General features: G+C 45.0%; 1 protein-coding gene across 1 annotated transcript in view; it reads right to left on the reverse strand.

Annotated features, from left to right (window-relative positions):
- Nucleotides 1–281: 281 nt before the first annotated feature.
- The window catches only part of LOC116357733 (pollen-specific leucine-rich repeat extensin-like protein 1), a 39,533-nt gene continuing 15,969 nt past the window's right edge, over nt 282–23,845 (reverse strand). The window contains exons 4-5 of the mRNA XM_031806034.1: nt 21,836–21,951; nt 282–452 (exon numbers count right to left, since the gene is read on the reverse strand). Of these exons, the coding sequence (XP_031661894.1) occupies nt 282–452; nt 21,836–21,951 (287 nt within the window). The remainder of the gene's footprint in view (nt 453–21,835; nt 21,952–23,845) is intronic.

Consider the following 23,845-nt stretch of genomic DNA (forward strand, 5'->3'; position numbering starts at 1 on the left):
TGGGGGTCCTGGTCGGGGGACAAGTTCGGGGTCCAGGTCAGGGGTCCTGGTCTGGGATCCTGGTCAGGGGTCCTGGTTGGGCATCCGGGTCGGGGGTTCTGGTTGGGGGTACTGTCAGGGGTCCTGGTCGGGAGTCCTGGTCAGTTGTCCTGATTGGGGGTCTGGGTCGGGGGTCCTGGTCGGGGGTCCTGTCGGGAGTCATGGTCAGGGGTCCTGGTCAAGGATCCTGGCCAGGGGTCCTGGTTGGGCGTTTGAGTCGGGGGTCCTCGTCAGGGTCCTGGTCAATTGTCCTGATCGGGGGTCTTGGTCAGGGGTCCTGGTCGGGGGTCCTGGTTGGGGGTCTTGGTCAGGGTTCCTGGTCGGGGGTCCGGAACGGGGGTCCTGGTCAGGGGTCCTGGTCGGGGGTCCTGGTCAGAGGTCTGGGCGTGCAGGGTGGGACACAGCAGAGGAACCTGATCCACACACAGGACCAGGGACTGGACCAACACAGACCTGTGGTATTGTAAACACAGACACACACACACATACACACACACAGACACGCACATACAGTTTATACACAAACATGAACACATCTGCATCTCAGACAAAACAGAGATGTGACTATTTCATTCCCTCCTCACATCCTCATGCTCTCCCTGCTATGTGGATTATGTCTGCAGACTGGTGTATAAATAGTGCTGAGAAGGTGGCCTCATAATGAAAACACTGATATACGGATATCAAAGGCTTCCCTCTCCCTCTCACATTCTATACTCATAAATCAATGGAGTGAATATGTCTTATGTGTGTGTGTGTGTGTGTGTGTGTGTGTGTGTGTGTGTGTGTGTTATGTGCGCGTTGCACCTTATGTGTGTATGTTGTGAAAGTGGGTGTGAACATATGGCTGCACTGTTTACACTTTCCCACATAGGCTGATTTGCTAAAAGCCTCAGGTGGCCCTAAGCTGTGACACATTTTAATAAACGACCTAGAGTGCTTTGGGGCCTCTCGCTCAAGACGGACTTCCCTGGACTACACCATAAAGTTAACCCTGACTCTAGTGGGTCATAGGTAAAGGTGTACGTAATGCATAACTCTGTGTTGGATAGAGAATAAGCTCTTTGGTGCCATTAGCATCGGTCATGGGAGATTTACTGTATGATTAAACCCTGTTACCCTTATCTCCACTCTGTTTCCAATGTTCTGTTTCTTCTCAAACCCTATACTGGCCTGTCATTGAAAATATGAAATTTTTTACAGTCTGTGTTAAAAACAGCTTGTGTCTCTTTTAGATACGCTAAGATATGCTAAGATACTCTGAGATACTCTGGCTTTAGATGCCACTGAGGTCTAGTTTTAGTTCAGCCAATGTGTAGTTAACCTGTCTATCATCCACTGTTCTGCCTGGGTCAGATCTCACGCTGACTTGTGTCAGTCACTCTCTGGGTCATTACTGGGACAAAAAACACAGATCAGAGAGCAGAATGAATAGTCTACGAGGGCCTTTATAGGCAGTTGGTCTCATTCATGTCCATTGTGTGTGCGTGCGTTCTCACTCTCTGTCAGGCCACATGGAGGGCCTATAAAGTTCTACAGAGTTTGATTGACAGATGCAGTGATTTTCCCAATCATGCGTTTCATTCCTTCTACTAAGCAATGGATCAAAATGTACATAATGGGTATCTGGAGGAAATTTGGGGAGGGTCATGCTTTTTCAATTTCAGTCAAGGGGAGGGTTTAGTATTTTTTAAATCTAGTCCAGGGGAGGATCATGTAATTTGTAGTGGATGAAATGTCAATATTCCTCAGTATTTTATAATTATTTGCTTATTAGGCTATACAGTATATCAATGTGTGCCTGATAACGCCCCTCATCTCTGATTCTCCACTGGGCGAGCAATATCAAGTGAGCCTATAAGCTATTTAGTGTGGTCTCAATCAAATGATCCGGAGCCTATATCCTGTAGCATACAAAGTGCATGTTCTCAGAAGCCTAGAGTAAAGTCATATTTCTAAGATAGCTGCTAGGATGGTGTAAATAAAACCAGGCTGCATTACACACTCAATAGATATTCCAACCCTGAGCCCCAGCCTGCTCTGCTCTTGGGCCCCGATTCCGACCCGAGTTAAGCACGCATAAATGGGACGCAATTCCCTTTTTATGCGCTTTTGTCTATGTGTATTCTGACCTTGAACTTAAGCATGAGAATAGCATGCTTTTAACCTAGTATTGGTTTGAGATGGAGCCTGAATAAATGAAGGTGTGGCAGAGGTGTGTCTACAGATACAGTATGCAGGATTCTGACCTTGATTTAATTCCCTCATAATTCCACCACCTTTACATGAAACCGTGAATAAGGTTGAGCAAACCTGCTGGTTCCAAGTGGAAAAAGCATTTACTTCATTTTTTCGATAGAAATAACAATAACAATATTCTACAAGCACTCTATTTGATAAATTGCTAAGAACTATTGATTAGAGCGAGGTAAATTAGTCATCCGTTTGGAGAAGGGGAATGTAAAATACTCATAGCAATTGTTTAAGATTTTTCCTTATGATCCCTGGAGACAAATGTGAAACCAACCAACTGAAAATCATATCAACATGACATGAGACCCCTAAGACCCTCACAAACTTTTTACAGATGCAGAATTGAGGGTATCCTGTCGGGCTTTTTCACCTCAGCCACCTCAGCCACCTCAGCCACGGCCTGTTCACCCCGCCACCATCCAGAAGGCGAGTTCAGTATAGGTGCATCAAAACTAGGACTGAGAGACTGAAAAACAGCTTCTATCTCAAGGCCATCAGAACGTTAAATAGTCACTAGCTGGCCTCCACCCAGTACCCTGGTACCACCCGGTTACTCTACCATGTACACAGTCATGGAACACTGGTCATTGTAATAATGTTTGCATACTTTTACCCACTTCATATGTATATCCTAGTCAAGGTATATACTAGTCAAGGTATATACTAGTCAAGGTATATACTAGTCAAGGTATATACTAGTCAAGGTATATCCTAGTCAAGGTATATCCTAGTCAAGGTATATACTAGTCAAGGTATATCCTAGTCAAGGTATATCCTAGTCAAGGTATATACTAGTCAAGGTATATCCTAGTCAAGGTATATCCTAGTCAAGGTATATCCTAGTCAAGGTATATCCTAGTCAAGGTATATCCTAGTCAAGGTATATACTAGTCAAGGTATATCCTAGTCAAGGTATATCCTATTCAACGATTGCTGTACATACAGTATACACAGTTGAAGTCAGAAGTTCACATACACTTTAGCCAAATACATTTAAACTCAGTTTTTCACAATTCCTGATCACCACTTCATTTTAAGAATGTGAAATGTCAGAATAATAGTAGAGAGAATGATTAACTTCAGCTTTTATTTCTTTCATCACATTCCCAGTGGGTCAGAAGTTTACATACACTCAATTAGTATTTGGTAGCATTGCCTTGAAATTGTTTAACTTGGGTCAAACATTTTGGGAAGCCTTCCAGAAGCTTCCCACAATAAGTTTTGGGAAGCTGAATTTTGGCCCATTCCTCCTGACAGAGCTGTTGTAACTGAGACAGGTTGTAGGCCTCCTTGCTCGCACATGCTTTTTCAGCTCTGCCCACAAATGTTCTATTGGATTGAGGTCAGGGCTTTGTGATGGCCACTCCAATACCTTGACTTTGTTGTCCTTAAATTAAGCCATTTTGCCACAACTTTGGAAGTATGCTTGGGGTCATTGTCCATTTGGAAGACCAATTTGCGACAAAGCTATAACTTCCTAACTGATGTCTTGAGATGTTGCTTCAATATAGCCACATAATTTTCCGTCCTCATGATACCATCTATTTTGTGAAGTCCCTCCTGCAGCAAAGCACCCCCACAACATGATGCTGCCACCCCTGTAACCCCCCCTTTCTCCTCCAAACATTATGACCAAACAGTTCTATCTTTGTTTCATCAGACCAGAGGACATTTCTCAAAAAAGTACGATATTTGTCCCCATGCAGTTGTAAACCATTGACTGACCCTTTTAATGGTGGTTTTGGAGCAGTGGCTTCTTCCTAGCTGAACGGCCTTTCAGGTTATGTCGATATAGTACTCGTTTTACTGTGGATACAGATACTTTTGTACCTGTTTCCGCCAGCAGCTTCACAAGGTCCTTTGCTGTTGTTCTGGGATTGATTTAAACGTTTTGCACCAAAGTACTTTCATCTCTAGGAGACAGAATGTGTCTCCTTCCTGAGCTGTATGACGGCTGCGTGGTCCCATGGTATTTATACCTGCGTACTATTGTTTGTACAGATGAACGTGGTACCTTCAGGCATTTGGAAATTGCTCCCAAGGATGAACCAGACTTGTGGAGGTATACAATTATTTTCTGAGGTCTTGGCTGATTTCTTTTGATTTTCCCATGATGTCAAGCAAATACATATGTATATATGTATATATGTATATACTGTACACTACCAGTCAAACATTTGGACACACCAACTCATTCAAGGGTTTTTCTTATTAATTTTTTTTTTCTTCTACATTGTAGAATAATAGCGAAGACATCAAAACTATGAAATAACACATATAGAAACATGTAGTAACCAAAAAAGTGTTAAACAAATCAAAATATAGTTTATATTTGAAATTCTTCAAAGTAGCCACCCTTTGCCTTGATGACAGCTTTGCACACTCTTGGCATTCTCTTGACCAGCTTCATGATGTTATTACCTGGAATGCATTTTTTGGTTACTACATTATTCCATATGTGTTTTTTCATCGTTTTGATGTCTTCACTATTATTCTACAGTATAGAAAATAATAAAAATAAAGAAAACCGCTTCAATGAGCAGGTGTGTCCAAACTTTTGACTGGCACTGTATATTTTGCTGAAAGGAGCGCCATCCATTTTCATTTCAGAGTGGTCAGATTTTCTCCATATAACTCTTATTATAAATAACGTTCACTCCACTCCCTAAGATATGTGTGTTCGTATGTGTCTCCCACTGTCTGAGAGCCAAGAAAGTCCACACAGTGTGATTGATGGCAGCAGAGGTGTAAAGCGCTTACAGTGAGGGAAAAAAGTATTTGATCCCCTGCTGATTTTGTACGTTTGCCCACTGACGAAGAAATGATCAGTCTATAATTTTAATGGTAGGTTTATTTGAATAGTAAGAGACAGAATAACAACAAAGGAAAAACGCATGTCAAAAATTGTCACGTTCTGACCTTAGTTCCTTTGTTTTGTCTTTGCTTTAGAATGGTCAGGGTGTGAGTTGGGTTGGGCAGTCTATGTTTGTTTTTCTACGTTGGTTTCTGTGTTCGGCCTAGTATGGTTCTCAATCAGAGGCAGGTGTCGTTAGTTGTCTCTGATTGAGAATCATACTTAGGTAGCCTTTTTCCACCTGTGTTTCGTGGGTGTTTATTTTCTGTTCTGTGTTTTGTTGCACCGTTCAGGACTGTTTGTTTGTCGTGTATTGTTTTTGTTTCAGTATTCATTCTTTATTAAATTACAATGAATACTTACCATGCTGCACCTTGGTCCTCTCTTTCTCCCGACGTCAACCGTTACAGAAACACCCACCACCAAAGGACCAAGCAGCGTGGTAACGGGCAGCAGCAGCAGCAGCGGCCGAAATCACAAGACTCCTGGACATGGGAGGAGATTTTGGACAGCAAGGGACCCTGGGCACAGGCTGGGGAATATCGCCGCCCCAAGGCTGAGCTGGAGGCAGCGAAAGCCGAGAGGCGGTGGTATGAGGAGGCAGCACGGCAGCGTGGCTGGAAGCCAGAGAGGCAACCCCAAAAATGTACACGGGGAGTGTGGCTACGTCAGGTAGGATACCTGAGTCGACTCCCCGTGCTTACCGGAGAGCGAGAGGGACCGGGCAGGCACCGTGTTATGCCGTGAGGTGCACGGTGTCCCCGGGGAGTGTGCATAGCCCGGTGCGGTACATTGCAGCGCCTCGTATCGGCTGGGCTAGAGTGGGCATCGAGCCAGGTGCCATGAAGCCGGCTCAGTGCATCTGGTCTCCAGTGCGTCTCCTCGGGCCGGGGTACATGGCACCAGCCCTACGCATGGTGTCCCCGGTTCGCCAGCACAGCCCAGTGCGGGCTATTCCACCTCGCCGCACTGGCCTGGCTACGGGGAGCATTCAGCCAGGTAGGCTTGGGCAGGCTCGGTGCTCGAGACCTCCAGTGCGCCTTCACGGTCCGGTCTATCCAGTGCCACCTCCACACACCAGCCCTCCGGTGGCCTCTCCGTCTCCTCCCTACAGGTGCTCCCGCCTGTCCAGCGCTGCCAGAGCCTTCCTCCTGCCCAGCGCTGTCAGAGTCTCCCGTCTGTCCTGAGCTGCCAGAGTCTCCCGTCTGTCCTGAGCTGCCAGAGCCGCCAGTCTATCCTGAGCTGCCAGAGCCGCCAGTCTATCCTGAGCTGCCAGAGTCTCCCGTCTGTCCTAAGCCGACAGAGCCGCCAGACTGTCCTGAGCCGCCAGAGCCGCCAGTCTGTCCTGAGCCATCAGTCAGCCAGGAGCTGCCAGAGCCGTCAGTCAGCCAGGAGCTGCCAGAGCCGTCAGTCAGCCAGGAGCTGTCAGAGCCGTCAGTCGGGGTACTGTCACGTTCTGACCTTAGTTCCTTTGTTTTGTCTTTGTTTTAGTATGGTCAGGGCGTGAGTTGGGGTGGGCAGTCTGTTTGTTTTTCTGTGTTGGCTTCTGTGTTCGGCCTAATATGGTTCTCAATCAGAGGCAGGTGTCTTTAGTTGTCTTTAGTTGTTATAGTTGTTATAAATAGATTTGCATTTTAATGAGGGACATAAGTATTTAACCCCTCTGCAAAACATGACTTGGTGGCAAAACCCTTGTTGGCAATCAGAGGTCAGATGTTTCTTGTAGTTGGCCACCAGGTTTGCACACATCTCAGGAGGGATTTTGTCCCACTCCTCTTTGCAGATCTTCTCCAAGTCATTAAGGTTTCGAGGCTGACGTTTGGCAACTCGAACCTTCAGCTCCCTCCACAGATTTTCTATGGAATTAAGGTCTGGAGACTGGCTAGGCCACTCCAGGACCATAATGTTTCCACCTCCATGTTTGACGGTGGGGATGGTGCTCTTGGGGTCATAGTTGATGCCAAAGAGCTCCATTTTGGTCTCATCTGACCACAACACTTTCACCCAGTTGTCCTCTGAATCATTCAGATGTTCATTGGTAAACTTCAGACGGGCATGTACAGTGCCTTGCGAAAGTATTCGACCCCCTTGAACTTTGCGACCTTTTGCCACATTTCAGGCTTCAAACATGAAGATATAAAACTGTATTTTTTTGTGAAGAATCAACAACAAGTGGGACACAATCATGAAGTGGAACGACATTTATTGGATATTTCAAACTTTTTTAACAAATCAAAAACTGAAAAATTGGGCGTGCAAAATTATTCAGCCCCCTTAAGTTAATACTTTGTAGCGCCACCTTTTGCTGCGATTACAGCTGCAAGTCGCTTGGGGTATGTCTCTATCAGTTTTGCACATCGAGAGACTGAAATTTTTCCCATTCCTCCTTGCAAAACAGCTCGAGCTCAGTGAGGTTGGATGGAGAGCATTTGTGAACAGCAGTTTTCAGTTCTTTCCACAGATTCTCGATTGGATTCAGGTCTGGACTTTGACTTGGCCATTCTAACACCTGGATATGTTTATTTTTGAACCATTGCATTGTAGATTTTGCTTTATGTATTGGATCATTGTCTTGTTGGAAGACAAATCTCCATCCCAGTCTCAGGTCTTTTGCAGACTCCATCAGGTTTTCTTCCAGAACGGTCCTGTATTTTGCTCCATCCATCTTCCCATCAATTTTAACCATCTTCCCTCTCCCTGCTGAAGAAAAGCAGGCCCAAACCATGATGCTGCCACCACCATGTTTGACAGTGGGGATGGTGTGTTCAGGGTGATGAGCTGTGTTGCTTTTACGCCAAATATAACATTTTGCATTGTTGCCAAAAAGTTCAATTTTGGTTTCATCTGACCAGAGCACCTTCTTCCACATGTTTGGTGTGTCTCCCAGGTGGCTTGTGGCAAACTTTAAACGACACTTTTTATGGATATCTTTAAGAAATGGCTTTCTTCTTGCCACTCTTCCATAAAGGCCATATTTGTGCAATATACGACTGATTGTTGTCCTATGGACAGAGTCTCCCACCTCAGCTGTAGATCTCTGCAGTTCATCCAGAGTGATCATGGGCCTCTTGGCTGCATCTCTGATCAGTCTTCTCCTTGTATGAGCTGAAAGTTTAGAGGGACGGCCAGGTCTTGGTAGATTTGCAGTGGTCTGATACTCCTTCCATTTCAATATTATCGCTTGCACAGTGCTCCTTGGGATGTTTAAAGCTTGGGAAATCTTTTTGTATCCAAATCCGGCTTTAAACTTCTTCACAACAGTATCTCGGACCTGCCTGGTGTGTTCCTTGTTCTTCATGATGCTCTCTGCGCTTTTAACGCACCTCTGAGACTATCACAGTGCAGGTGCATTTATACAGAGACTTGATTACACACAGATGGATTGTATTTATCATCATTAGTCATTTAGGTCAACATTGGATCATTCAGAGATCCTCACTGAACTTCTGGAGAGAGTTTGCTGCACTGAAAGTAAAGGGGCTGAATAATTTTGCACGCCCAATTTTTCAGTTTTTGATTTGTTAAAAAAGTTTGAAATATCCAATAAATGTCGTTCCACTTCATGATTGTGTCCCGCTTGTTGTTGATTCTTCACAAAAAAATACATGTTTGAAGCCTCAAATGTGGCAAAAGGTCGCAAAGTTCAAGGGGGCCGAATACTTTCGCAAGGCACTGTATATGTGCTTTCTTGAGCAGGGGGACCTTGCGGGCGCTGCAGGATTTCAGTCCTTCAGCATAGTGTGTTACCAATTGTTTTCTTGGTGACTATGGTCCCAGATGCCTTGAGATCATTGACAAGATCCTTCCGTGTAGTTCTGGGCTGATTCCTCATCGTTCTCATGATTATTGCAACTCCACGAGGTGAGATCAGGCCGAGGGAGATTGACAGTTCTTTTGTGTTTCTTCCATTTGCGAATAATCGCACCAACTGGCACCAACCAGTGAGTGTGTGTGTGAGAGATATCCTGTATGGGCCCTACCATGTTTTACTGTGAAAATACGTTGCTATGTGTTGTCTCAGTTATAGCAATGCAATAGCAGTAAGCTGGTCATTTGCATAGGAAATAGCACTTCATTACAGTTTCAATTGCTTTGATTTCTGTGGGTATATAGGGCACCTGTTACCTGCAGGATTAAGCTTGTGAGTATTAGCGTTCAGTATTCTATTCTATTATTGTTTTCGCATTGACGTATGTGTATGTAGTGTCAGGAGCGCGTTGTTTGGACATTCATCTGGGCCAATTTTGTATTGGTGGACTATGAGTACAGATCTCTACATTAAACACGCTTCTCAAAGAAAAATCCCTGCTCTCCTGCGCCTGACTCCTACACCTCTCACCGAGACGCACTTTATCACAATTGTGCTCTTAATATCAGCTCGTTACCTATATAAAAGACCTGGGAGCCAGAAATCTTTTTGATTGAGAGGGGGTCAAATACTTATTTCCCTCATTAAAATGCAAATCAATTTATAACATTTTTGACATGCGTTTTTCTGGATTCTTTTTTTGTTGTTATTCTGTCTCTCACTGTTCAAATAAACCTACCATTAAAATTATAGACTGATCATTTCTTTGTCAGTGGGAAAACGAACAAAATCAGCAGGGGATCAAATACTTTTTTTCCTTCACTGTAAGTAAACATACTTTAAAGTACTACTTATGCTGTTTTTTGGGGTATCGCTACTTTACTTTGCTATTTATATTTTTGATAACTTTTACTTGTTGGAGTGTGCCCATGGCTATCTGTAAAAATAATTGTAAAAATTAAAATGATGCTGTCTGCTTTGCTTAATATAAGGAATTTGCAATGATTTATACTTTTATTTTTGATACTTATGCATATTTAAAACCAAATTCCTTTTGAGTTTTACTCTAGTAGTATTTTAATGGGTGACTTTCACTTTTAGTCATTTTCTATTAAGGTATTTTTACTTTTCCTCAAGTATGACGGGAGCAGTGGTGACATGGAGTTCTGGAGTGTGTGACAAGGGGGTCTGGCGTGTGGGTTCAGGGACGGGTCACTGAGACAATTCCACATAGGATCAGCATGATTTCACCACAGTGGGAGTCTTTCCCTCTGACTCTGTCAGGTAGGTAGCGCGCTCCCGAGAGAGCTGCCTTTAGCTGTCTGTGGTGCCTGATGAAAAATGTCCTGTCTAGAAAAAGAGGGTGTTATGATCCAATAAGCAAACAAGAACCCCATCACATATTTCACTGCTTTTAATATGGTTTGTGTTGTGGTTAGATTCACCCTGGTATTGTGTAGTGTTTTGTTTCTGCTCTTCAGTGGTTGATTTATATGGGCAAATGTAGACAAAACACTTCTAAATTGTTTCATTGGCTCATATTCACATCTATGCATTTCTTTATTAGAGTGTGGGCTGAAGAAATGGTGCCATGCAGAACTTGTAATGTCCCACTGCTGGCGCACAGTGGTGTCAGCTCACCGGAGGACCAGTGACCAATGTTCCCTCAACATTTATTCTTCACTGAGCAAATTTCAGGTCTGCTGATCTCAAACCTGAACAGACTACTGTGGCTACTTGATCATAATGTAGGCCTACCAGAGTGGTCTACCATAAAAAAACTATGGAGAAAATGCATCACATAACATTTTAACATGGAAATAGCTGTTCTATGTAGACCTACATTCCATGAGACATTTGACAAAAAATAATGCAGGGCTTGACATGAACCTGTTTATCCACTTGTCCTTCAGACAAGGAGGTGACTGAAAATTCTGTTATGTTGTTTGATGCAAGAAAACACTTTATAAAATGAAAGGCATAATTATTCACATTCAATTATTACATAGAATCAGACAAATGATGCTACCCTCTGCCTACTGGCTACTTACCTTAATCAATCCTGTCTCCAAATACAACACTGCCCCTTTAAGAACAAAAATAAATAGATTTTCAAAGATGTCTAGAAATGCACATGTTTTGTGCTCTTCAAGAAAGCAATCCCTCCCCCATTCCCGACTACAAATGATCTATAACTGGGCAAATAACTCACTAAGTAGCAAAGGATAAGTACATTTAGCTCTCGCGTTGATCTCTAAAGAAGCACATCTACTCATGACCACTCATACTGTAAAAACAGTCCAAGAAAGTGAGTGGCACAGATCCATATGTGGTAATGGTCTATTTGTATATAGGCCTACTGCAGCTCTAATTGGTTGTGACTCACCTGGTCTGTGTAGAGTAGGGGCTGAGTAGTGCCTGTCAATGCAATAGAATCCTATTCCGTTGCATTCGGCCTACAACAAAATCTCTTGCATAGTTAGTTTTTCATACTAAGTCTTGCATAGTTTTGATTCGGGGTGTTGCATTGAAAGTGCTTAATATTGCATTGATTTGATCACAATTCCCACAGTAAAGGGAAACGTTGATAGCGTTAACTAACGGGGAAAACTCTAGAAATGTTCAATCTCGTGCTTCTCTGTGCTGGACGATGTTTATTCTGTGTGGCAGTCCTGGGGAGCTGCTCGCACTGTGTAGCACAGTGCCCTAGTAACAATCCAAGAGCTAAATATCAAGCCAATTCCTTGGGGTGGAGTTTGGACGTAACTCTGGAGAGTGTGAGAGAGTGTGACAGATGACTGAAATCCAAGAACATCCCAAGTCTTTATGGTTTTCAGAGATGTCTCACTTCCCTGCCTCTGTGAAACTAATAGGAGAAGCCAAGATGAGTCCCTCAATCTACAACGACCTTACATTACATTACATCCTCAGGTCACAACCTTTAGGGGTGGAGGTGAGGACGATTACAGACTTAACATCCTACATAAATTGCTCAGAGAACATACATTGGAAGAAAACTCACTCCAGCCCTGAACAGAACTAGGAAATGTATGCCGGCAGAAACAGTGTTGGGCTTTCCTGAAACTGCCAAAGTGATGATGTGCATCTGTCTGTTTCCCTGACGTAGTCTGATGATGTCATCTGATTGTTTCTCTTATCATGATCCTGGGTTGAAACTGATACTCCCTGTGCTCTGAGATGTAATCCTAATCATATCCCAAAAGACCTAATGTTTATAATGTTAAACATAATGTTTGTACAAATGTACGCACACATGCATGCACTGATACAAATACACACCCACACACACAACCTACACACATGGCACGGGATATGGCACGGTGAACTTTCCCTCAACTCCAGGAAAAGATGGAAATAACAGGCAAAACAGGGAGCTGGCCAAAGGGAAATTCCAGCCAGGGATCGAGGAGTGTCTTAACACAGCAGGAATGTACAGCCCAAATTTATATAAGTGTCATGACAACCGTGTCCAGGAAGAGGGGCACACCTATTCTGTCTTCTGCTCTGTTGTTGTTTACAGATGAGCAACCACAGGTTTGTTTAGAGATGGATCAAAATGTACAGAATGGGTAATTGGAGGGAAATGGGGAAGAGTCCTGCTTTTTCGATTTCAGTCAAGGGGTGTGTTTAGTATTTCTTTTTTTTGTCTTGTCCATATAGGGATATCATTGTTTAGTGTCTTTGACATTCAGAGGCTGAGTTACAACCTTCTATAGCCGAAGGGACTAAGCACTGAATCTAATTCTGTCACTATCAATTGATTAAGCTATTCACTTTCTGAACAATATATGTGTGGTATTAAAACAGATTATGCTAATATGTCAAATCACGTAATTGCATGAAGATAGATAGATGATGTTTAAACCCAGACAGCTTTAATGTAAACACTTGGGACCTTCTCTTGTTGGGTTAAGCCACGGAAGAATAGTAGACAGCAGTTAGAGCTGAATTTCTCCATGTCGGTAGGCCTACTGTCTGGGATGAAAAGGTAGGCCTAACTTTTGAAAGTACTGAGCTCAGATTCCTAATGAATTATTTGCAAACAGGGACAATTTCATTGCAACAAGACACATTGATTTAGCATTGAAGAAATATGATCAGATGAACACATAGGCCTATCTCTCTGTCCATTCTTAGCCTGTAGTTTTGGTAATTTGTGTGGTATTAAAAATACATTCTGCTAATATGTAAAATTACATAGAATTGCATGAAACATTTATAAATGGCTATTTTTGCTCTGACTTGCAAATACAATGATAGATTCGTGCATTGATTTTACTATAAAGGAGCTCTTTCCACCCCTACACTTGTCTGCGTTGGTCTATGAACCCACAACCTACTGGCCCGCAATCTTCTGCGCTATCAACATTTCTGTGTTGCCATGTAATGATTAAAGGAATAAGAACAGTTTTTAAAACTGTCCAAGAAGTGAGGGTGAACAGTAAGAATGTTCTCTGCTATCCACTTCATGTTTTAGTTGTTATTCTGGGTATAGGGGATGGTCACTTGTTTGTTTTTTCAAGCGTTTATGGAGGGTTTAAGTCAAATATATTTAATGAAGGGAGGGCCAACCATTTTCATTTCAGAGAAGTCTGTTAATGTCCATGTAACCCTTATTATACGTAACATTCACTCCCTTAGAGACAAATGTATCTACATTTATCTAACCAGAATCCTACTTGTCACTTGTATGTGCGTTGAAGAAAAACACATGTCATGGTCATCTGGTTTACATAAAGTGCCCCAAAAAAGCCAAGAGAGGATATGCAGTATGTTTATGAAGGGAGCCACTAGTGCAGTATCTCATCAAAAGTGTGTTCTGGCTCCCATTCAAATACAAACAACAACAAGTCTAAACATGATTTACACAACTGCCACCACAGTGCAGTAAAGGTTATTTGCACACCACTGGTGATAATAACCCAATGACTTTCACTATTCAATGCAATTAAGTCTGAAAATAACTTACTTGCTTCCTCTACTATTTATGGTCAAAGTAATTATTTATTAGAGTAGGCTTTGCTATAATACACTTCTAACATACTTTTAGACGTCCTCTGTAAGTCTTTAACAGAGCCTATAACAGCGGAAAGAGTTGCATCAGAGTCATTTCCTCTCTGGAACATAGTTTTCTTCCATTGCGCATGAAGTTCAAGAGGTGTGTGGACGGTTGATATGATGGCATGGGATATCATTTTACTACAGGGAAACCCCACCCATATGGGCTGATAAAAATCTTCCTGCTGCAGACCTCTACGTTACATAAGCCAGCAGCACTGGGTGGACACCCACAGAACAGGGAAGGAAAATAAGATGTTTCAAAAAATATATTTCACCTTTATTTAACCAGGTAGGCCAGTTGAGAACAAGTTTTCATTTACAAATGCAACCTGGCCAAGATAGAGCATAGCAGTGCGACATAAACAACAACACAGAGTTACCCCATGGGATAAATAAACGTACAGTCAATAACACAATAGAAAAGTCTATATACAGTGTGTGCAAATGTAGTAAGATTAGGGAGGTAAAGACAATAAATAGGCCATAGTGGCAAAATAATTACAATTGAACAATTAAACACTGGAATGATAGATGTGCAGAAGATGAATATGCAAGTAGAGATACCGGGGTGCAAAGGAGCAAAAAAAAATGTATACCAATATGGGGATGAGATAGTTGGGTGGGCTATTTACAGAAGGGCTATGTACAGGTGCAATGATCGGTAAGCTGCTATTACAGCTGATGCTTAAAGTTCGTGAGGGAGATATAAGTCTCCAGCTGGTGACCAGTGAGCTGAGATAAGGCAGGGTTTTACCTAGCAAAGACTTATAGATGACCTGGAGCCAGTGGGTTTGGCGACGAATATGAAGCGAGGGCCAGCCAGTGAGAGCATACAGGTCGCAGTGGTGGGTAGTATATGGGGCTTTAGTGACAAAACGGATGGCACTGTGATAGACGACACCCAATTCGCTGAGTAGAGTGTTGGAGGTTATTTTGTAAATGACATCGCCGCAGTCAAGGATCGGCAGGATAGTCAGTTTTATGAGGGTATGTTTGGCAGCATCAGTGAGGGATTCTTTGTTGTAAAATAGGAAGCTGATTCTAGATTTAATTTTGGATTGGAGATGCTTAATGTGAGTCTGGAAGGAGAGTTTACAGTCTAACCAGACATCTAGGTATTTGTAGTTGTCCACATATTCTAAGTCAGAACCGTCCATAGTATTGATGCTAGACGGGCGGGTGGGTGCAGGCAGCGATCGGTTGAAGAGCATGCATTTTGTTTTGCTTGCATTTAAGAGCAGTTGGAGGCCACGGAAGGAGTGCTGTATGGCATTGAATCTTGTCTGGAGGTTTGTTAACACAGTGTCCAAAGAAGGGCCAGAAGTATACAGAATGGTACGTAGAGGTGGATCAGAGAATCACCAGCAGCAAGAGCGACACTATTGATGTATACAGAGAAAAGAGTTGGCCCGAGAATTGAATCCTGTGGCACCCCCATAGAGACGGCCAGAGGTCTGGACAACAAGCCCTCCGATTTGACACACTGAACTCTGTCTGAGAGGTAGTTGGTGAACCAGGCGAGGCAGTCATTTGAGAAACCAAGGCTGTTGAGTCTGCCGATATGAATGTGATGATTGACAGAGTCGAATGCCTTGGCCAGGTGGATGAATACGGCTGCACAGTATTGTCTTTTATCTATGGTGGCTATGATATCGTTTAGGACCTTGAGCATGGCTGAGGTGCACCCACGACCAGCTCCGAAACCAGATTGCATAGCGGAGAAGGTACAGTGGGATTCGAAATGGTCGGTGATCTGTTTGTTAACATGGCTTTCGAAGACTTTAGAAAGGCAGGGTAGGATAGACAAGGTCTGTAACAGCTTGGGTCAAGAGTGTCTCCCGCTTTGAAGAGGGGGATGACCGCCGCAGCTTTCCAATCTTTAGGGATCTCAGACGATATGAAAGAGAGGTTGAACAGGCTAGTAATAGGGGTTGCAACAATTGCGGCGGACAATTTTAGAGAGGGTCCAGATTGTCTAGCTCAGCTGATTTGCAGGGGTCCAGATTTTGCATCTCTTTCAGAACATCATCTATCTGGATTTGGGTGAAGGGGAAATGGGGGAGGGTTGGGTAAGTTGCAGGTGTAAAGCATTGGCCAGCCGTAGAAAAATGCTTGTTGAAATTCCCGATTATCGTAGATTTATCGGTGGTGACAGTGTTTCCTAGCCTCAGTGGGCAGCTGGGAGGAAGTGCTCTTATTCACCATGGACTTTGCAGTGTCCCAGAACTTTTTGGAGTTTGTGCTACAGGATGCAAATTTCTGTTTGAAAATGCTAGCCTTTGCTTTCCTAACTGCCTGTGTAGGTTTCTAACTTCCCTGAAAAGTTGCATATTGCGGGGGCTATTCGATGCTAATGCAGTACGCCACAGGATGTTTTTGTGCTGGTCAAGGGCAGTCAGGTCGGAACCAAGGGCTCTGTCTGTTCTTAGTTCTACATTTTTTGAACAGGGCATGCTTATTTAAGATGGTGAGGAAAGCACTTTTAAAGAGTAACCAGGCATCCTCTACTGACGGAATGAGGACAATATCCTTCCAGGATACCCGGGCCAGATCGATTAGAAAGGCCTCTGTATGCCTTTGTAGATATTCTACAATAGTCATTTACAACATTAACAATGTCTACGCTGCATTTCTGATCAATTTGATGTTATTTTAATGGACAAAAAAATTTGCTTTTCTTTCAAAAACAAGGACATTTCTAAGTGGCCCCAAATTGTTGAACAGTAGTGTATATATAAAAAGAATGGTTAGGACAGTTGTTGTGTCCTGTATTGTCGGGTTGAGTCAAAGTTCAGTTCCTGCTCATTGATTAGAGTGGAATCTCCTGAGAAGCTTTCTGCCTTTTAACCTCTCCCTTTCCTCTTTCATTGATTCTGTTTACACCGCTGCCATAAAACACAGCTACACACACACACGACACAAGATGGATATGAGAGGACAGAGCCCAGTATCTGTTGTGTCCAATGTACCATGATGACTCCCTCTCTGTTTCAGTGTCCCTCAGTACACAGGAACAGGGGATATAGGTGCTAATGCTACTGCACATATCTGCAGTGAGTTCCCCCCACAGACATTACAGAGCACTCTAAGGCTTGATGAGAGGAGCTATATAAATGTAGTCCATTATTAGCCAGTTATAAATGTTGGATCTTGGATCTCTCCCTTTGGCAGCCAGTTTGCCATGATAAGGCTGACTCAAAGCCTTCAGCTTTCCCAAACAAAAATACAGCAAAGTCAATACCAGCCTTTATACTGCCAACCAGCTGGAGGAAAATGAGTCTAAAAGCTGAGAAAATACCAAACAGGATATTTAATGGCTGAATTTGTATTTGTATTTATTAAGGATACCCAAGCAGCTACTCTTCCTGGGGTCCAGCAACATTAAAGCAGTTATATACAGTTTAATATATTACATGACATAACATTTCATAACACTTTACCCAATACGTTGGGTAATGTACATTGGGTAATGTCAGGCCACTACTCCACTATCACATATTTACAAAACAACATCCGTGTGTGTGTGTAGAATGCGTGTCTTATCATGTGTATGTGTGTCTGTGCCTGTGTGTGTGTCTCTTCACAGTCCCCGCTGTTCCATAAGGTGTATTTGTATCTGTTTTTTAAATCTGATTCTACTGCTTGTATCAGTTTCCTGATGTGAAATAGAGTTCCATATAGCCATGGCTCTATGTAGTACATTGAGCCTCCCATATTCTATTCTAGACTTGTAGATTGTGAAGAGAGCTTTGGTGGCATGTCTTGTGGGGTATGCATGGGTGTCCGAGCTGTGTGCTAGTAGTTTAAAAAAGATACCTCGGTCAATTCTGCATGTCAACACATCTTACAAAAACACGTAGTGATGAAGTCAATCTCTCCTCCACTTTGAGCCATGAGAGATTTACATGCATATTACTAATGTTAGCTCTCTGTGTACATTTAAGGGCCAGCCGTGCTGCCCTGTTCTGAGCCAATTGTACTTTTCCGAAGTCCCTCTTTGTGGTACCTGACCACGCAACTGAGCAGTAGTCCAGGTGTGACAAAACTAGAGACTGTAGGACCTGCCTTGTTGATAGTGTTGTTAAAAAGGCAGAGCAGCTCTTTATTAAGGATAGACTTCTCCCCATCGTAGCTACAGTTGTATCAACATGTTTTGACCATGACAGTTTAAAATACAGGGTTACCCCATGCAGTTTAGACACCGCAACTTGCTCAATTTCCACATGATTTATTACAAGATTTAGTTGAGCGTTATGGTTTAGTGAATGATTTTTCCCAAAAACAATGGTTTTAGTTTAGGAAATATTTAGGACTAACTTATTCCTTACCACCCATTTTGAAACGAACTGCAGCTCTTTGTTAAGTGTTGCAGTGACTTTCTATTGCCGTAGGAGCATACATAGACACACTGGCTTTACTCAAGGCCAGCGGCCTGTCATTAGTAACGATTGAAAAAGGTAAAGGTAAAGAGACACATGAAACGAGGGGTTAATACGATAATTGGGAAGGGAGTTGTAATCGATAACACACCTCGTTTATTCTCCTCAGGACTTTAAAGGGCCCTACACACTTCGGACCCAGCTTCCGGCAGGGCAAGCGGAGAGGTAGGTTTCGGGTCGAGAGCCAGACCCTGTCCCCCGGTACAAACACGGGGGCCTCACTGCGGTGGCGGTCAGCACTCCTCTTCTGCCATCCACTCGCTTGTTGTAGAGATTCCTGGACGGCCCTCCAAGTCTCCTTGGAGCACTGTACCCATTCCTTCACCACAGGAGCCTCGGTCTGGCTCGGATGCCATGGTGCCAGGACCGGCTGGTACCCCAACACACACTGAAAAGGGGACACATTAGTAGAGGAGTGGCGTAGTGAGTTCTGAGCCATTTCAGCCCAGGGAATGTATCGTGCCCACTCCCCTGGCCGATCCTGGCAATACGACCGCAGAAACCTACCCACCTCCTGGTTCACTCTCTCCACCTGCCCATTACTCTCGGGGTGATAACCGGAGGTCAGGCTGACAGAGACCCCCAAGCGTTCCATGAATGCTCTCCATACCCGAGATGTGAATTGGGGGCCCCGATCAGAAACGATGTCCTCCGGCACCCCGTAGTGCCGAAAGACATGGGTGAATAACGCCTCCGCAGTCTGTAGGGCTGTAGGGATACCGGGCAACGGGAGGAGACGGCAGGACTTAGAGAACCGATCCACAATCACTAGAACCGTGGTGTTCCCCTGAGACGGCGGAAGATCGGTCAGGAAATCTATGGACAGATGTGACCATGGCCGCTGTGGAACGGGGAGGGGTTGTAACTTCCCTCTAGGAAGGTGCCTAGGAGCCTTACTCTGAGCGCACACTGAACAGGAGGAGACATAACCCTTAACGTCCTTAGCCAAAGTAGGCCACCAATACCTCCCCTGAAGGCTCCCCACTGTCCTCGTCACCCCAGGGTGACCCGAGGAGGGTAGGACGTGAGCCCACCGAATCAGTTTGTCCCGAACACACAGTGCGTCAGCCTTTACGTTCTGGGAGCCCGGTCTATAAGACAAAGGAAACCGGAACCGGGTGAAGAATATGGCCCACCTTGCCTGACGTTGGTTAAGTCTCCTAGCTGCCCGAATATACTCCAGGTTCTGGTGGTCGGTCCAGATGAGAAAGGGGTGCTTAGCCCCCTCAAGCCAGTGTCTCCACACCTTCAGAGCTCTAACCACCGCTAGCAACTCCCGGTCCCCCACATCATAGTTACGCTCCGCTGGGCTGAGCTTCCTTGAGAAGAAAGCGCAGGGGCGGAGTTTTGGTGGCGTACCCGAGCGCTGTGATAGCACGGCACCCACCCCAGCCTCGGACACGTCCACCTCCACTATGAATGCTAGAGAGGGGTCCGGATGCGCCAACACGGGCGCATCAGTGAACAGCGCCTTCAACTTGTTGAATGCTCCGTCCGCCTCTGCTGACCACTGCAACCGCACCGGGCCCCCCTTCAGCAGTGAGGTAATGGGAGCCGCTATGGTAGTAGTTGGCAAAACCCAAAAACCGCTGCACCTCCTTTACCGTGGTCGGAGTCGGCCAATTACGCACGGCCCTAATGGGTCGCCCTCCATCACTACCCGCGAGGTGGAAATGCGATATCCCAGAAAAGAGACGGCTCGTTTAGAGAACACGCATCTCTCAGCCTTGACGTATAGGTCATGCTCCAGCAGTCTACCAAGCACCTTGCGCACCAGAGACACATGCGCGGTGTAAGTGGCCGAGTAGATCAGAATGTCATCGATATAAACAACCACTCCCTGCCCGCACAGGTCCCTGAGAATCTCGTCTACAAAGGATTGAAAAACGTCTGGAGCATTCTTTAACCCATACGGCATGACGAGGTACTCATAGTGGCCTGATGTGGTACTAAATGCGTTTTTCCACTCGTCTCCTTTCCGAATACGCACCAGACTATACGCGCTCCTGAGATTCAGTTTTGTGAAGAACTGCGCTCCGTGGAATGATTCCACCGCCGTAGCGATGAGAGGTAGAGGGTAACTATACCCCACTGTGATGGCGTTTAGACCTCTATAATCAATACACGGACGCAAACCTCCCTCCTTTTTCCTCACAAAAAAGAAACTCGAGGAGACGGGTGAAATGGAGGGCCGAATGTACCCCTGTTCCAGCGACTCCGTGACATATGTCTCCATTGCCGTCTCCTCCTGGGACAGCGGGTACACGTGACTCTTGCGAAGCGCAGCGTCTACCTGGAGATCTATCGTACAATCCCTTCCCGGTCGATAAGGTGGTAATTTAGTCGCTTTCACTTTACTGAAAGCGATTGCCAAATCGGCATACTCGGGGTGAATGCACACCGTGGAACCCTGGTCTGGACTCTCCACCGACGTGGCACCGATGGAAACTCCCAAACACCTTCCAGAACACTCCTCTGACCACCCCTGGAGAACCCCCTGTCTCCACGAAATTTTTGTATTGTGCCGGGCCAGCCAGGGAGTCCCCAGCACCACTGGAAACGCAGGCGAATCAATAATTAAAAAAAACTGATACGCTCCCTATGATTCCCCTGCGTCACCATGTCCAGTGGGACCGTGGTCTCCCTGACCATCCCTGACCCTAATGGCCGGCTATCTAGGGAGTGCACGGGGAAAGGAGAATCTATCGGCAACAGCGGAACCCCTAACTTAAGGGCGAGTCCGCGATCCATAAAGTTCCCAGCTGCGCCTGAATCGACTCGCGCCCTATGCTAGGAAGAGGGAAAAAAGTGAAGGAAAAAGGTTAAGACAAACAATAGGCCAACAGGGGGTTCTGGGTGAGTTTGATGCTGACTCACCTGGGGTGACCGAGAAGCGTTCCGCCTGCCATCTCTACTCCCAGACGGACCCCCCCAGCACCGATCAGACGTGTGTCCTCTCCGACCACAGTTGGTGCAGGGAAGGCCTCCTCCTCCGGTACCTCTGGGTGGTGGAACGCACAGGACCCTCTCTGAACGCCCGCGGGCAGCCAGCAGATTGTCCAGTCGAATGGACATGTCAATCAGCTGATCCAGTGACAGAGCGGTGTCCCGACACGCTAACTCCCGGTGGACGTCCTCTCGGAGACTACACCTGTAGTGGTCCATAAGGGCCCTGTCGTTCCACCCAGATCCGGCTGCCAAGGTCCGGAACTCCAGCGCGTAATCCTGGGCGCTCCTCCTCTCCTGCCTGAGATGAAATAGTCGTTCTGAGTAGTGCTCCCGCACGGAGTCTGGGCCATTCCAGACTGCGTTCGCCCACTCCAGAGCACGACCCGTGAGGCGGAAGATGAGGACACTCACCCTCTCTGCTCCTGATGGAGTGGGTCTGATGGTGGCCAGGTATAGCTCCAGCTGAAGCAGAAACCCCTGGCAACCCGCCGCCGCTCCATCATAAGCCCTCAGTAGCGTCAGATGTGCTGGAGTCGGGAGATGGGGAGTCCGGAGCCGGGGGTGCCGAAGGTGGAGAGAGGAGACCACTCCTCTCCCATCGGTCCATTCTCTCCATCACTTGATCCATCCGATCCGATGGAGGACGGTGGTGTGGTGGAGACAAACACAGGGAATGAAAATGTACAACGGAAAAATCACGACCAGGCACTAACACGTACCTCTACAACAGAGCCGAAGGTTACACTGAAATAATCCCGCACAACAACCAGGCGGGCCGGCTGTCTAATAAAGACAAACTAATCATACATAAACAGGTGCTACCAATAAACATACAAGGAGGGGGAGGAAAGACAATCAGTGGCAGCTAATAGGCCGGTGACGACGACTGCCGAGCGCCACCCGCCCGGGAAAGGAAACCACCCTCGGTCGGACTCGTGACAGCTTTACTATTCTTGGGTAGTGGAATTACTTTTGCTTCCCTCCAGACCTCAGGGCACACACTTTCTAGTAGGCTTAGATTGAATATATGGCAAATTAAAACATGGGGGCAGACACACAGCAGGGCCTGAGTCATAATAAAAGCAGTGTTTGTCGAGTGCTCCCTTAAGTCTCATTGAGCCTCTCCTGAGGTTCATCAGCCATAACACCAATGCGCTTGCTTCCGTCTATTCTCTGGATAATTTGAAAAAGGGAGCCATTGTCAGGAAGTGTGTGTGTGTGTTTTTTTAGGGGTTGGAATAACTTGCGGAGGACCTCTCTACTTTAACAGGCAATTTCCTCTGATAACAGCAGTCATGCAGTGGTGTCCATGGTGATGATTCCACCAGAGAGTAAGTATAGCAGAGTGAACTGTACAGTACTTCACCTCTACAGGGTGCAGGCAGAGATAAGCGTTCTCCCTCCACACACACACACACACACACACACACACACACACACACACACACACACACACACACACACACACACACACACACACACACACACACTATTCCCTCCCACCCCTACGCCCTGCAGATGGATATGTTGCGTGTATCATGTGTTAGGGTAGAAGACATGCTTTGGCCGAGCAGATTCATTTTGTGTGTGAATTCTTCCAGTACAATATAGGTTCAGAAAATCCCCTTATTTTTGGGGATTCCTTTAAATGGACCTTCAGAGGTCATTCAATTCAGTGTTTCCATCAATTATAAAAAAGCAGTTTCTATCTAAAGAGACAAGACTACCAAGGTAAATACATTAGCTAATAGTAAAGGTAGACAGCAATAAAAAATATACTACAGAGATACAAAATAAGTTAGAGGAAAAACAAAAACTGGATGGAATATGGAGAAAAATACACCAAATTCTTCCTGAATCCCCAACACTGGAATGCTACCAAAAATAATTTGCAGAAACTCATTACTAAAGACGGATTCTATCTATGATTCTCCAAATGATATTTTAAAAGAGGAAACAAAATATTTGTAGCAGATGCTTTCTTTTCCATCTCATCCTCACCCTATGAATGACGATTACTGTAAGGAATTCTTTCCAAATAATACAAAATGGGAAATTACAAATGTACAAAAAGATCAGTGCCAAGGCCAAATTACAGAGGAATGACTTTTTGAGGCTATCAAATCCTTTCAGTCTGGAAAAATCCCAGGGCTTGATGGCATACTGGTAGAGGTATTATCACGGCTCAAGAGAAGACCGAGGTGCAGACAGTTCGAAGTAACAAAACGTTATTACAAAAACAGGGGGCAGGCAAACAACAGGTCAAGGGCAGGCTATAAAGACACAGGGCGAGACCCAGATTCAGACACATGAGGCAGATGGTTTGGGTCTCTGATATTTATTAGAATACAAGGGGCAGGCAATAGGCAGGTCGAAGACAGGCAGAAGTTCATTAACCAGGTCAGAGTCCGAAAGGTACAG

Source organism: Oncorhynchus kisutch, linkage group LG26 (assembly GCF_002021735.2).
Source record: "Oncorhynchus kisutch isolate 150728-3 linkage group LG26, Okis_V2, whole genome shotgun sequence".
Classification (NCBI taxonomy): domain Eukaryota; kingdom Metazoa; phylum Chordata; class Actinopteri; order Salmoniformes; family Salmonidae; genus Oncorhynchus; species Oncorhynchus kisutch.